Source organism: Mastigoproctus giganteus, chromosome 1 (assembly GCF_048544385.1).
Source record: "Mastigoproctus giganteus isolate SK-2022 chromosome 1, ASM4854438v1, whole genome shotgun sequence".
NCBI lineage: Eukaryota > Metazoa > Arthropoda > Arachnida > Uropygi > Thelyphonidae > Mastigoproctus > Mastigoproctus giganteus.
The window spans coordinates 159,706,045-159,723,212 of NC_143575.1; the positions used below are offsets into that span (position 1 = coordinate 159,706,045).

General features: G+C 36.2%; 1 protein-coding gene across 1 annotated transcript in view; it reads right to left on the reverse strand.

The window, feature by feature from the left end:
- Positions 1-3,918: 3,918 nt before the first annotated feature.
- Positions 3,919-17,168, reverse strand: part of LOC150091214 (solute carrier family 33 member 2-like) — a 79,438-nt gene continuing 66,188 nt past the window's right edge. The window contains exon 5 of the mRNA XM_090389643.1: positions 3,919-4,205. Coding sequence (XP_090245769.1) covers positions 3,919-4,205 — 287 coding nt within the window. The remainder of the gene's footprint in view (positions 4,206-17,168) is intronic.

Sequence of the window (17,168 nt, forward strand, 5' to 3'; positions counted from 1 at the left end):
ATAGTTTGCTGTTTTCGAGGTGTTCATGACACCAGCTGATGCTCGCACTTCAAGTGATCTTGAAGTATAGTCCTTAAATGGAAAATAATAAGAGAATGATGTGTTTCTTTTATCTAAAATTTCAGCAGAATTAATTTATATATTTTTTCAAAATAAAAGCTGCAAAACACAGAATGCTTTTAAAATTTTTAATTAAAACCTAAAAAGTACATACACTAAGTAGTGCAATCCATTAAAAAAAGTTGAAATTCTGGCATTGTTTGAATAGAATTCAAAAAAAACCCAAAATATTTTCAAAAAAATTATTAAAGTTTGGCGCCTGTCAGGTTACTAATCACCATTTTTACTACATTTTGGGTGCCACCACTGCTGAAAGAAGGATATGGAATTGTTGGAATTGGTAAAGATAAACAGCAATACGATTAGCTAAGGCCACAAAACGGTATTATTTTTTATCAAAAAATACCAGTACTGCTAATTGCTTCACTTGGAAACTAGGCAACTGCAAGGAGATCTGACTCAAGTGCTTATACAGTAAACCCTCGGTAATCCGGATTAGTGAAGCTAAAAAAAAAAAAAAAAAAAAAAAAAACTTAGAACACTAATAAATGGAAAATTTAATGGTATAGGTAGTGCTGATGAAAATAAATAAAAAAAAATATATCACCGTAGAACCTTCATTCTAAAAACTATCAAAAAGACAATATATTTATCCATCGATAGATGGATAAACATATTGTCTTTTTGTACAGTACAGGTAACCCTTGTATAAAATGGTTATTAGATTCCTATAAAATGTCATCTTTTCGAATCTGTGTTATATGCGAATAAGGAAAAGTACAAAAAGGGAGTTACATTCCAAAAGCTAAAAAAATATACACTATTTCGTTAACAAAAATACACCCTTCAGATTTCTTGCATCTTCTGTTCTCTTTAAAAACATCAGTAATCTGGGTTTGTTTGCTTTTGCTTGATAAACTTTTGAATTTCATCATACTGAACTAAGCATTTTTGAAGCTTCCTTTTGAACTTTAGGCTCCTTTCATTCAAGAATCTGCATTCAAAAAAATAAGATTCTAATTGCTCGGCTAACTTTATGCCTTCCCCTATGCTTTTTAGTGTAAAATTTGGAAGTTTAGAATTTATCTGTGCTATCATCATCTGAATTGATTTGGTTTTAACTCCGATGTCATTTCCACAAATTCTGCTATGCCAACTTTTTTCTACTAATAAGTCTTGAACGTCTTCAGTAATCATATTTTTTTGGAGCATCAGTGATTAAGGCCATGTTAGTCGCAGACGAATTTTCTGTGAGGTCAATTTTCTGTTTTGCTGGATGAAAAACTCAAGTTTCCAGGAGGAAAAAACCATGCTACCCTCGCCCGACTAACTCAACCATGTTGTGAAAAAGACCCATAAAACTTCCTCCCTTCAGCGACAGAATTTGAACTCAGGTCTTTTTCACCCGGCGTGAGGAGGACAATTCTATCAACTGTGCTACCCATGGGGGCTTCAGTAGTCATAGCATCAAAACCTTGCCCTCCTAACAACATAGCAAGTTCTACTATCACACCAATTCCGTTTTCTGCTGGTTCGACCATATTTCTTGAATGAACTGACTATGGCTATACATATTTCCACACACATTTTACGTTCACGGTTTTACTTCTTTCATTGATAAAGCTATGATTCTGATACAGTCCACAATTGAGAAATGTTTCCATGCCTCCATTAGATTCGGAATCATGTTTTTTGCAAAAGCCTTTGTAACGATTTTCTGATGGAATGAGTTTTAAAGGTGGATATAATGCCTTTATCTAATGGCTGAACAAAAGAAAGTTGAATTAACAAGTACAACTGCAGTGGTAGGAACACAACTTCAATGATTGGATGACTTAAATCTTTTGGATGGCCTGGTGTGCTATACAATAGTAATAAAACTTTGAAATCTATAATAATTTTTTTTTTTTTTTTTGACTAGCGAGTCAACTGCGGGGATTCAAAAAGAGTGGAGATGTTAAAAAAATTACATTCAAATAATAGCAGGGTCTTCCCCGCACAAAAGCTCAAAAATACCGTTATGTTAGGTTCATCGAAATTCTCTAACCATGTTAGAGAATTTCAATAAACTATGCGAAGAGCGAAACTGTGTTATATAAGTACTGCGCTGTGAGAGGATTACTGCAATTTATCAATCATGTTAGAGCGAAACCGTGTTGTAGACGTACCGTGTTATATGGGAGTTGCCTGTATTGTCTTTTTATACATTTATCAGGTGGCATTGGTATTGCATGCCAATGCCACTTGATCATACTGGTTAAATACGGCTTCTTCCAGCAAACTTCTTTTGGCTTTATTAATGGCTGTCTATTTGGTACACTACTTTTATCACTCCCCACATCCAATTTTAAAGCAAATGCCTTTATAGATTCTTTTTGTTTAATATCTGACAGTCTGTTAGCCAATATGAAATTCTTTGCCAATATTTTGTTCAAGGAACACCATGTTCAAGGTGTTCTATCACTTTAAGCTTGTTAATGATGGTTAAAGTAAGGCATTTTCTTTTTATTCCACTTTTCAATTCTTTAGAATGCATATTTACATAATATATATTAACTTATTTACATATATATGAGGCACCTCCGTAGCCAGGTGGGAAGGAGCAGCAGTGCGTAGCACAAGCTTCTTGATTACACCGAGGTTCAAGCCCGTCACCACCAAATACGGAGGATGCGGAAAGGTCAGGGAATGACCACCGCATATTCCTGGAATAATATGGCCTTAGTTGCTAATGTTCCTAAAAACCAAAAAAACAAACATATATATGTATAATGAAGCAATGAAGCAATATAAGCAACTCAGAGTCAACAACGATATTGAACAACATGCAAGAGAATGTAATGCATGTTCCGTCTCTCTCTGCGCAGTCAACCAGCATGCATTCAGAGCGACTCATCTGCCTTCCTAAATCCCACGTGTCTTTCAAAGTACTCAACTGTGAAAAATTTTTTCATATTTCAATCTGGATTAACTGTAACTGGATTAGCGAGAGTTTACTGTACAGGCAACTCATCAGGATTGAGCAAGCTCAATTCTGATGGCATTCTTCCTCTTGCTCGGATTTCACATGGAGGTTTGCCTTCAGCCAGTGGGTCATTGGTTAACTGTTGGAAAACTTCCACCTGGTGTTGTGAAGGTCAGCAGTTTGAATAAACTCCAGGAAGAACTAGACAAATTATTGGACAGGGCAGACAATGATGTGAGAGTTTTCTTTTTTGCTGATGCTTTATAAGCTTGCCACTAAATAATAATAATAATAATAATTCATATACCACTAATAATAATAAAGTTCAAACCTATTACAGTATTCAAGGCACTAACCAATCACTACAGAGGTCACTGTGATCACCCAATATCATCTTGACACTCAGGAACCACAAAGAAAGCACACTGCAAGATATTAAATGCTATTTAATATCTTGCAGACCTTAAATGCTATTACTTGTGGAGAAATATGAACCTGAAATTCATTAAGAAATTGTAGATGACTGGCTTGGTATTGTGGTATCAACGTGTCAGATCCAAATGTCTGACACATCAATACTACAGATATCGTGTAATCATAACAGTTTCTGAGATACAGTACTGCAGTAGCTGTTGATAAAAGTGTTGTTAAATGGTGTGCTCAGAGGGATACCAACAAAAATCAAAGGGCATTGTTATTGCTATTTTTCTTGTGGCTATGACAAAACATGACAACTGACTGCAACACAAAATATACAGAAAGTTATCAGAAATTAAGATTTTCATTATATTTATAAGATATTTGTTTCATGATTCGGTTTTGACATAAAATCATGAAACAAGGACATCAGAAATTGTAAAATCAAAGTTTCACTCTAAATCTCAGCTTAGTTATTATTGTAAGTGATCAAAATGATTACTTGGAATGACTATAAGAGTTGCAGCTGTAAGGACAACCATACTAAAATACACACGTGAGAAACCAAACCAGTCAATAGCTATTCCAGCTGCTGAAGCAAACAAAAGTTTTCCCATGACTTCAAGTGAAGCTAAGAAAGTGTAATGAGTTCCTTGAAGATTTGAGGCAGCTTGCTGCGAGCAGATCATCATAAGAGTAAAGGTAGCTGTAGTTAAAACTCCTGCCAGAAACTGAAGAACGCAAAGACTGGCCAAGCTTATATCTAGAAGAAAGAGACACAATACAATAAAGTCAATAAAAATGTACAAAGCATATATTAGCATTAGCATAAACAGGCCTACAATGGTTTTGTGAACTAGCTAATTATAAATTATATGACATTATATTCGGAAAATCCTCCACGAATACTCTGAACTGTGTCAGATGCATGTGTATCAGCTTAGAGATACCAATGTAAATCTTGTGGGTCTGTCCATGAGGCAGTTAATAAATTAAATGCCAGTATTTGCGTCACAGATCGTAAATTATTGACTTTCACTGTGGGATGGTCTGTATGTGCAACTGCATATGAAACCATGAAATCCATGATCTATTTGGATGTTCGGGACTATGTGCTACTTACTGTGTGACAGCACTACAGAAATAGGTGGTTCCATCAGCATCATCATGGCACCACTGCAATCCATCAAGAGTGATACAGAATTGATTTGTGGATACTGAAGTTGAAAATTGGAATGGTTGGCTCAGATCTCAACTCCAGTAAATACCTGTGGGATTAACTAGAGTGCTTACTGGGCTGTGGCCAAAATGCCCTCTTCCATATTGGCACTGACAGCTGCTTTGAAAAATAAGTGAAGTGAATTTAGGCCAACACATACCAAAAGTTGGTAGATAGTACATCCAGGAAGGATGAGGCTATCATACAGGCTAAAGGTGGCCTACTATGTAGAGTAGAACCCTATTAAGAAGTTTTCCAAGGGAGTGGAGGTTTAGAGACTTCTTATGAGGGAAAATGACCTAAGGGTATGAAATATTAACTACACAAATAAAAATAAAAAGATACACATACATAAGTTATGATTTTTAAGTACTATTTCAGAATTTATAAATACTGTATTTTACTCTGCCTATGGGAAATATTTTTAAACTGAGGATTTTTAACTGCTTAACATTCTGTTCATTAAACTCATTACTAAATACTTCAGACAAGCATAAACATGTGGAAATAATTTTCATTTGAAGCTTACCTTAATAAAACTCATTTCTGTGGAAAAAAGATAAATCACGTGAATTGTAGAAAAACTATCAAGAATAAAAATTGTCTTTTAATGCAAAACAATATTTATTAGTCATTTAATAAGATTTCAAAATTATAAAAAAGGAGTAATGAGAAGAAAGGTAACGAGAATGATAAAAATCAATTACAATAATTACAAGCAATAAAAAAAAAAAAAATGTTTATAATTTTTTCAAGTAGCTATCCAGAGAAGACTGCTTCAAACATTTTGGAGAGAGTTTCATACAGAATAAATTAATTTCCCTAATACATTTCATCACTGACTCAAGAACATCAGGCTCACTATGAATGAATTGCTGCAGTTAAGTAGAAACCAATCATTGCATCCAGTGGTAGACACTATCCAATTATGGATATCGATGAAAACAATTGCAACATGTCACTTCCATTATATCAAAATGTTTATACTTTTTAATATAAAAATAAAGAAGTTCTATATTTAAAAACATTAAGTGGGAAAACATCATTGTAAAATTACACTGTGTATTCTTTATCACATACTTTTTATGAAGGAAAGCTTTTTACCCAAGAAACTTCTTATGCAGGAAAATAACACATTACAAAATATAGAATTGAAATTGGGAATTAAGAAACCAAACCCTAGTACACGGGTAAACCTCTTATGCAGGAATTTCTTATCTGGGTTATACTGTATTTGGTTTTTGAATTAAAAGCCTTTTTTTCAATTGTGTGTGTGTGTGTGTGTGTGTGTGTGTGTGTGTGTGTGTGTGTGTGTGTGTGTGTGTTATCTTTTAGTAATTCATGTATGTTGGGTTTAAAAATGATATCCATTTTTCTCTAAAAGCATCATACAAAAATGATACTACATTTTTATTATTACAAGGTTGATGTGATCACTGGTTGCTAAAGCTTTTCTAGTATCAATGCAAACAAACCAGAAGTGTTCAGAAGAGGACAAGATGGTGTTGGTATATAAGGACAGATCAAGAAGTTATAGAACTGAATAGAAATTTTTTCCCCTATTCATTATATAACTGCAAAACAGCTTCTTCGAGGTCCTTTCACGAATGCCCTTTGATTGTTTCTGTTATAGTTGCTATAGCTTCTGCTTCACTTGTACCATGTAGCACAAGTTCGGGTAAATAAGGAAGATGTTTAAGATAAAAAAAAAAAAAAAACTGCAGCCATTATCAACCCACTGCATGGAAGCCTCCTCAACAATTCGTGCTGAGGGAAATGGACCATAATCTGCCACCCAGATCCAGTGTGGGTTGGCAGATCAACCGCATTCAGCAGTCAGGGGCTTGAACCCCGGGCTACCCAAAGAGTGTGTGCTACTGCAATCCTGCTTAAGATAGTTACACAGTATCTTAAAAATAACAATAATTTTCTGAATATTATTTTTAACAATATTCAGAAAACAGTAATTTCTGAATACCAAAGTCTGTTTGGTATTCAGAAATTACTGTCTCATAAGCAGAGCACTGCTCATCATGTAGTAATTTAAAATTTTTCCTTTCCCACAGATCAGGTATTTTCCTTCTGACTGCATCTCACAAACACTTAACGATTTCTAAATTTCATTAACAATATGAGCTCCTGGTATAAATCCATAAAAAACAATTCTAGCATACATAACCTTTAGATCTGTCAATCTGATTTTTTTCCCTTTCTCGGAAGTCAGAGAAGTCTTCATTCAAACAAATTGACATTTCAGATGGATTGATATTTTTATGATAACAGCATGGTTCATCTCCTGTCACTAACTTTTTAGGAATCCTGGATCATGACTGCAAACTCCAATCAGTTCTAAAATTTAATTCTTGTTTCCATTTCTGATTTGCTATTAAAAACCTGAGAATAAAAAAGTTACATAATCCTTTCATTTTTAAACTATCAGATATGATGGCTTGGCAACTACTGTATGATATTCAAACCTTGGAGCGATGCCTTTATTTCTTATTTGTATCCCTTTACTACTACTTCCCTTTCTAAAAGCAGATCTTAAAACTGGCCAAGCTTGGAAAAACAAGATTTAACTACTATGTAGGCCTCCACTTCTGAGACACAGGTTTAGGAACATATGCTCCTGTAAGATAATGTCAGTCATAGCAGAGTGTTTTTTCAATATTTTTATCAATTAAGAGACAAATACTAGCTAAGAAAAAAATGTTATATATTTATAACTTCCAAGCAATGAATCATACATGTAAAAGTAAATTTTGGAATATGCTGGAGGCAGCATCACTGCTTTTAACAATCTAAGCACTAAATACATAAACTCAGACTATCACACAAAAACACAGAACACTTTTAGTTCACTTCCTATTAGGAGTAAAATCCGAAACTGACTGCAACTAAGTCACCATAAATATCATTCGAAAAAATTTCCTCCTTGCCATCTATCATCTACTTATTCAAGTGTTTCCTGACTAATGGAAGTATCCATCCTCTGTTAACCAAAATGGACAAAAGGAAAATCATATGATCTCATCACTTTTCAACAACGGTAAAGAAAGGAGTGTTACACGTAAAGACCTTTATAGAAAGAGATCAGTGAGAAAAATAAGCACTTCAACACGAACATATTATTCTCAGATGTTTCATGATACTACTTGTATCACTCCTTCAGTGACTGTTCAGCTGTTTTGTTGTCTTTACACTTCATTAACATTAACTATTCCTCCATTATTTCCTATTCCATCTCATTCTCTCCCTTATCTCGATAATTTCTCTCTATCAGAGATCCATTCACAACAGCCTATGTGATATATCAACGTCTTGCTATTACCTTTAAAATACTCATATGGTTCATTGGTTACCCAGAGCTACTAAGTATCATCTATCAGTCTGTCAGAAAGGTTTTGGCTTACAATACTAGCACAATGATTCTATTGCTTGAGGTGGAAGAATATTTGGATGTTATCTACAGTGTTTGCTACAAGTGATAATTAAATATGTTTACAAACAAGTGGATATCATGAGAGGAGATATTTTATGAGATAAGTGAATTTATGATATTAAGCTAATTACACATTATTAGTTGCATGTTTACATTTATAGCCATACAACATATATTACCACACAGCACCTATGGCATAAAAACATACCACATAACCAAGTTAATTTTTTGCATAATGCTACTGTTCTCGTAAAGTGAAAGAATGTCCTTATCATATTCATGCCTGGACAACTTACTAGTGGATCACTCAGTGACTGTTCATCAGTCAATGCTGGAACGATACACTGGTGGGTTGCCAAGTGCCATGATATTCTTTTGTCTGCTTTATTGGTGTCTAAAAAAAAAAAAAGTTTTTTTCACACTTACTGCATTACAGACTAGTTGCAGTTTATGTAATAAGCACAGGAGTCAAATATTTAAATTTTTTATTACAAACCAGCATTCCTTGTTTAGTAACTACACATCAAGCAGAACAACCCATCAGCTGCTAAATGCTATTTTCTAAACTTTAGAAATTCATGTGAACAAACTGATACATTTGCCTCCTGCACTTCATACTTCAATTACAGTATATTTAATAATACATAACAAATTTAGCATTAAAAAATTATGTATATTATTTTGGAAAAAAAAAAAAAAAATATATATATATATATAATGTTTACAGTTTGTTGAATGAAAAACACAAACAAGAAAGAGGAAGAGAATAGAATTAATTTCTATCACTAGCTACTACATTATTCCTAATGGAGTAACATTGAGAGAAACATAGGATTAACTAGAGTGAAAATTAAGTTATAATATAATGTAATAGAACAGAATAAATGCTTACTCAAGTTTTTGCTTTGAGTGGATCATGTTAAAACAATGCAAACACATCAGGACTGTCTTCCATATATCTTTACAATATTTTCAACTTCTTAGATTTAGCATTAGCTGCTTTTTTTCTCCCTCATTGCTACAGAAAATTAGCCACACTCTCCAAGGAATGTTAATATTCCTTGCTGATGCAATATCAGATGACGGAATATGTGATATCCAACATTGAACTATCTGGTAACATTACAAAATACAGACATTAGCATTCTCTACAATGCAATGATGGTTATTCTTTGGCAATGCATCCCTTTTTTGGAATGTGGGGGATTTTTGGACTTTTGTGTCAATGCTCTTGGGAAAGCACTGTCATCTTCATTCAAAAGTTGCTTTATGATAGTTCCTCAAAAAGTGATAGATGGAACAGGACCAGAGTATGTCTGCCAGGGGCAAAGGTTGATGACATTGTAGAACAGATATCATATTTAAAGGGCACAAAAGGTGATATAGATGTACATGTTGGCACTAATGATATTAAAAGTAGGAGACTGGCGGAATTACTTAACAAGTACAGGTCACTGTTGAAAAAACAGCCGTGAATTAGGGTTGAATTTTAAAGTGCCTGCAATTCTGCCCAGACACGATAGGAGGGAGTACATGATGAGAGCCCTGTCGATCAATTCAGCCCTGGAAAGATTGTGCAAGGCTCAAGGGGTAGAATTTTTTTCAGCCTGGTCTGTACTTGTTAACAGGAGAGACTGCTTCTACAGGGATGGGATACACTTTTTTTTTTTTTTTGGTAGTTGTTGGCGCATAGGCTTCTGTGGCCATAATGCACCTCCCAAAGTTTTTGCAGTACTTTGATCCAAGCCCGAGGCGGGAATCGAACCCGCGACCTTTGGGTTGCCAGGCAGGCACTTTACACACCCGGCTAGCCCAGTCGGCTGGGATACACTTAAATAGAAAGGGTGCAAGAATGTTTACTGATGCTATCGAGGCAGTGTTAGGTGGGTCGGAAAACTGCTAGATTGGGGGGATACAAAGACTAATAGATTAACAGTAGCCACTGGCAGAGGTGAAAGTGATAAGTGATTCTTGCACTGCTTCTATTGGAATGAGCAGCAGCCTGGAAAATAAGATGCAGGATATTTCAGAGACTGCTGGGAATCATTGGGGTACAAGTAAACACATGGGTTGTGTTAGGGTAGCTAAGAAAAAGAACAGGTGCATGTATACTTGCATGTACACCAATGCTAGGAGTTTAGTAAATAAATTTGATGAATTTGAGGTATTGCTCAAAACATCAAAGGCAGTTATTGTTGGGATTTCAGAGACGTGGTGTCACACAGATATAAGGAATGTAGAACTGGAATTTGGGGAGTACAATGTCTACAGAAAGAATAGACAGGATAGGAAGGGAGGAGGGGTTATGCTATTAGTTAAGAAATACATAAAATCCAAGGAAGTGAAGCCAGTTGACATCGCTGGACAGTGCAGTGTCGAGTCAGTTTGGTGTGACAAAGCATTGGGCGATCAAAACTGAGAGTAGGAGTGTGCTGTAGGCCTAATGACTCTGATGAGTATAAATCAGAGAGTCTTATAATGGGGGATTTTAATTTCCCAGATATTGACTAGAATTTGGGGGCTCGTCACTCACACACTAGCAAGGCTTTTGTGGATTTATTGGATGATTGTCATCTACATCAGCATGTTTGGGAGGCAACTAGAGGGAGTAATACTCTTGATTTGATTATCAGTAGTGATTCTTCATGCATTAAGAATCTGCAGATAAATGAACCACTAGGTGGCAGTGATCACAGTGTGCTGAAGTGGGATTTACTCAAAGAGGTAACTACCATTAAGGGTAAAGGGAAAGGTTATTGCTTTCGTAAAGGCGACTACGAAGGACTGAGACAGTATTTAAATTCTATACAGTGGGACCAACTGATGATGTTACCAACAGCAAATTCAAAATGGGAAGCATTCAAAGAACTTATCTTGGAAGCTACTAGGCTTTACATACCAACTAAGAAATATTGTTCAAGGTTTAGGCCTAAATGGATATCAGATGAACTAATGAGACATATGGCAGAGAAGAAAAATGCATGGGATACATACAAATTAACACGTAACACAGAAGCCTATGATAGATACAAGTTGATCTGTAACCAAGTTACAAAGGAGGTTAGGCAGGCGAAGGTAGATTACGAGAAATCTTTGGCAAGGGATGCAAAGAAAAACAGCAAAGAGTTCTTTACTTATGTAAACTCTAGAAGGAAGGGAATGAATCAGATTGGTCCACTTGATATCGATGGGTCAACTGTTGATGATCTTGCTCAGGCAGCTAACAAACTAAATGAATATTTTGCATCGACATTCACACATGAGGAGTTATTCAGCGAGGGGAATGCCAGAGGTGTATTCAACTCTGGCAGTAAGCTAGAGAATCTTGTAATAATTGAGAGTAAAGTGGAGGAGAAATTGTTGAAGATAAACACAAGAAGGCATCTGGGGTGGATGGGATCTATCCAGTTATATTAAGGAGGCAGCAAAGGAAGTAAGCAAACCTTTAGCCATAATTATGAGAGCTTCCTTGAACTCAGGGGAGGTACCCATGGACTGGAGATGTGCAAATGTGACCCCAATTCACAAAGGAGGATCAAAGGCTGACACAAGTAATTATAGACCTGTGAGTTTAACTTCTGTTCCCGGAAAATTAATGGAGGCAATGGTTAAAGAAGCACTGCAGGATCATCTAGACAAGACTTCAGTTATAGCTCGGACACAGCATGGTTTTGTTAAGGGGAAGTCTTGCCTGACCAATTTGATTGGATACTATGATGCAGTCACAAAAGAACTGGATGCAGGGAATAACTTTGATATTATATACTTGGATCTTAGAAAGGCTTTTTATACTGTTGCACATGGAAGACTGCTGCACAAATTGGAGCAGTGTGGCATTGGAGGCAAATTGCTGCTATGGATAAAGGGGTGGTTGAGGGGGAAAAGACAGAGAGTGGTAATCAATGGATACTGCTCATCGTGGACTAATGTTATTAGTGGAGTCCCTCAGTGTTCGGTACAGTCAGTCCTCGTATAGCACGATAGTTGTGTTCCTAGAAATTCTCGTGCAATGCAAAATCGTGCAATATAAACAACAGGCTCTATGGGAAAAATTGGGTTAGGTGCCGACCACCCAAGATTGAACACACATTGGTAACCAAAATATTACCAAACACAATAAATAAAATACTTATGTATTTTATAACGATTAAAATACGTAATAAAAAATAATATTATAATTTTTTTATTATTATTATAATATTGTATTTTATTTTAATATAATAAATAATAAAAAATACGTATTTTATTAAGACTATTACGTAATAAAATACTGCTAATGCTTTTGCTTCTATAGTAAGCAAACATGTTTTTTGTTTGATTTTCTATCCAAACAGATGACAGCTGTTCCATTTCTTCCAATTCTTTGTGTCTTAATCTAATGGATTTTAATTACACTTTCAGTTGTTCCTGCTATGAAAGTTGTTTTTATTTTCTCTGCATTCTTTGTAATTCTCGGCGTTGCCTCATTTAGGTCTTGTAGCACGTGCAATATCACATGGTCTTTCATTTCGCTCAAAGCGTTTCACAGTTTCATAATTTTTCTCTATCGACAGAGGCGGACTGGCCATAAGCCTTAATGGGGAAACCCCAGTGGCTGGTGTGATTTTGGCCATAAACGCTAGTATGAGGCCATTATAAATTTTCCCGGGTAAGAATTTTTGACCCAGTCCACCTCTGTTTATTGATATTGCTTTTCTTTTTCTCTCTGAATCTGCAGTGTCTTCACCAGGACGTTTCCTTTTCACACCTTTTAAATATTTTACTCATTTTTAGGGAATAAAGCACAATTACAAAATGAGGAGGCACGCTTGATACACATAAACAAAGCTGCGTGCGTGTAGCAACTGAATAAACAACACTGTAAAGGCAGAGATACACTATTAACACCTCACATTTTACTAAAGCACATTTCTAGGGGTTACTATCATAAAACAATTTCCAGTTGCGTTTCTGCTAGTGGAATCTGTTATAAACTGGTAGTAAACTCAATCTAATTGCATTTGCGATTATACCGATAGCTGGAATTGTGTTGGGTTTTTAAGTTATTATGGTGAAATGTGTTTCCCCTTCACTGATATAAAAAACATAAATACATTTTCAGAATCTTCTCTTCATTCATATCGTGTTGCGTTCAGTTGGGGTGATTCCGCATTCGACTGCCATTTCTTGTAAACACAAAGGCGAATCGTGCATAAGCGAATTCAGTTCTTGTTATATAAGATATCGTTCCCCTATTTATAAATCGTGTATGATCGAATTCGTGTAGTGTAAACATGTGTTATACGAGGACTGACTGTATTGGGTCCATTATTGTTTTCTGTATTTATAAATGATATTGATGATGGTATATCAAGCTTAATGTCCAAGTTTGCAGACGATACGAAGGTTGGCAGGGTTGTCAAGGACACTACTGACACTATGCTGCTGCAACAGGATCTGGAAAGGTTGAGCAGATGAGCTGAGAGGTGGCAAATGAAGTTTAACATTGACAAATGTAAAGTACTACATATGGGAAACAGCAACACCAGAGCAACGTATCAACTCTGTGGTACTACATTGAGTGGTAGAGAATGAAATGGACCTGGGGATGGTTGTGCAGGCAGATATGACGTTCTCTGAGCAGTGCAGACGGGCTGCAAGAGTAGCTCATGGTGTATTGTCAATAATATATAGGAATTTTTCTAGCAGGGATTAGGAGGTGATTATTCCCTTGTATAAGGCAATGGTCAGGCCACACCTAGAGTACTGTATTCATGCCTGGAGGCCTCATTTCAAGAAGGATGTAGAGCTGCTGGAACGAGTTCAGAGAACGGCAACAAGATTAGTGAATAGAACAAAGGGGCGCTCTTACGAAGAAAGGCTTAAGTTTTGCAAATTACAGTGTCTGGAGACTAGGCACCAGCGAGGTGATCTGATAGAGGTGTATAAAGCCTTGAATGGTTTGAGCATGCTCAATGCTGATGGGATTCTTCCTCTTGCTCAGAATAATCACCTGAGAGGGCATAAATTCAAATTGAGGAAAGATAGATGTAGGATAGATGTGCGGAAATTTGCCTTTAGCCAGCGGGTGGTTGGTTGGTGGAACAGACTTCCATCCCTTGTCGTGGAAGTTGATAGCCTAAATAAGTTTAAGGCTCAGCTGGACAGGTATTTCGAACAAACAGAGGGGTGAAGTGGAAGTGGTTATTTATTTATTTTTTTTTATGGCTGATGCTGTATAAGCTTGCTTTCTTGCATCAAATGCCTCTACTAATGCTAAATGCAAAATTGTTAGTTTAGAACTGGAGCTAAAATGTTTGTCTATTACCCAGGAATTTACTAGGCCTATTCTGAAGAGCATATCACAGTTTTCTGTACCACTTCATAGCCTTTGAATCCATGAGTAGTAGGATACCCTCTGTTTAGATAGATCAACACTTTCTTTGGCAACATTTTAGCAAACCACAATAATTTTTTCACCATTTCTCCTTTGTGTGTACTACTTTCATATACTGATGTTTCTTGCAAGTGGTAATCTTAAGATAGTTACACAGTAACTATCTTAAAAATAACAATATTTTCTGAATATTGTTATTTTTAATGATGTTTCTTGCACGTGGTAATCATGGTTACTGGTTGCTTACCACTCCATTTCATCACTTTTACTCTACCCTTGTTTTTCACAGCTAAAATTCCTCCCTCTGGTCAAATAGGTCAACACTTTAGCTAGCGGCCTACTTGTGTAGAAGTTGTTGGCATAAAGAGTATATATATAAAGACATTCATCTGATAGTTCGTCAAGAAGCTTCAAAGTTACACAATGTGACTCTTAACACTCAGAGCACTCTCTGAAATGCTATTGGATATTCCTTGCTGATGCAATATCTGCAACGAAACAGCTGATATCCAATATTGGGCTATCCAGTAACACTGCAGAGAATGCTATGCACAAACACACGCATATAGCATTATCTGGAGTATTAACAGATATTCCTTGCTAATGTTTAACAGATATTCCTTGCCTTGTATCCCTTTTTGGGATGTGGTGAATTTTTTGGCCTTTTTGTGTGACAATGCTCTTGAGAAAGTACTATCATCTTAATACAAAAATTTCTTTATGATAGTCCTTCACCTTTTCCTTCATATACATGGTAATTGAAAGTGTAGCCTTCAGGTTAACAGAGCATGTTTACTTTGACAACTGTGGTTTTTGTTGGAAAAGCATTACTGAAACAACAGCCTGCCATACCAGGGAACTATACTTTCATCTATCACATCTTTTCCTGGCAAAGCAGCTTTTGGAAAGTTTGATATCAGTTTCACTAACGGTTCTCTCATTCTGAATAATTGACTATCATCACTTTCTATGGTATTATCAATGAAATGCCAATATTTCAGTAGCTGTAAAATTCTCTGTCCCAAGCTATTGCCGTTTTGGTAAAAGAGCTGGAGTACAATTCATTTTTTGAACTGTACTTCAATATAGATGTATTTCTGGGACATGTACAATTCTCATAGTAAGCAAATTTGAAAAAAACCTCTTCATTTTTTTCTTTATTTGTCTATTTCTAATTCACTCACCATATAGGTCCCAATATAATGGGCTTGCAAAAAGACTTAATAAAACAATAAAAGATCCTCACACAGCTGGTAAAAGATGTTCAGTGTTGGGATACAAAACAGAAGGAACTGGAAAGTTGATGGAGAGGCCTTCATCCTGTAGTGGATTGAAAATGGCTGATGATGATGATGATGTTGGGATCTAGAGGGGCTCAGGCATTCTGTGTGTTATCAGACACTCAGTCTAAAACACTGATGGATCCAATATCTTTCTATTCAGAAGATTTAGGAGAAGTCTGGTTGGCCTGCTTCCCTAAAATCCACTCATGCATACCTTCTCGATGGTAAGCCCTGTCACGTCACTTAAGTGGCAACGAACATGTAGAGTGGTTCCCTTCAAGATGCCAGGTCAGCGTGAAGAGGAAAAGACCAAACCCTCCAGCACATGACAGTAAGATGAAACAAATGGCCTTCAGTCCCCAGCGGCCTTCACTCCCCCTCTTACGGCAGCGAGAGGATCAGAGTGGAAGCAGAGGGTGCTAAGAATCTCTGGGTAAGACCAGGCTGCCCTGCACAGAAACTGAACTTGGCCTGTTACAACGTAAGATTGCTCATCGGTGAAGACAGGATATTAGAGCTGGGAAAGGAATTAGAAAATGTGAATTGGAATATCATGGGTTTGGCTGAAACAAGAAGAAATGAATCACTTATAAGTTTATCAAGTGGAAATCTGCTGTACACCAATGGAAACAGTGAAAGGAGTGAAGGTGGAGTTGGCTTTCTGGTCCATAAAGTTATAAAAAACAACAATTTGGAATTCAAAAGTACATCACCAAGGGTGTCAAGACTACTACTCAGGATTTCTAAGAGGTATAAGCTGAAGGTTATAATGATTTATGCACCAACATCGAGCCATGATGATGAAGAGGTTGAAGAAATGTACACCGAAATCGAGTCTTCTAGATGAACAGAAAACTCATTAACACTATCATTATGGGGGACTTCAATGCTAAGGTTGGAAAGAGACAAAACAGTGCAGAAAGGGGAACTATAGGAAATTTTGGAATTGGTGAAAGAAATGAAAGAGGTGAAAGACTTGTGGAATTTGCAGAATCTCAAGGAATGTCAGTAATGAACACTTTTTTTCCAGAAAAGGGTGAACAGAAAGTGGACATGGAAGAGCCCAAATGGATTAATAACTAATGAAATCGACTTCAGCCTCAATAACAGAAGATATATCGTGAATGATGTTACTGTCCTGAACAAGGTAAATGTTGGAAGTGATCACAGAATGGTCAAGATGCACGCTTGATATAGATGTAAGAAAAGAAAGGAAAAAACTGACTCGAATAAATAATACAAAGGTCTTTGAGATAACAGAAGAGGAGAAAAAGCAGTACGTACTGGAACTTAACAAGTTTGAGCTTTTGCAGACTGCTCAGGACCAAGATATCGACAAGGAATATTACAACTTTCTAAAAGTGATAAAGCCCAAGAAATCTACACGTAAAAAGAAATCCAAAGAA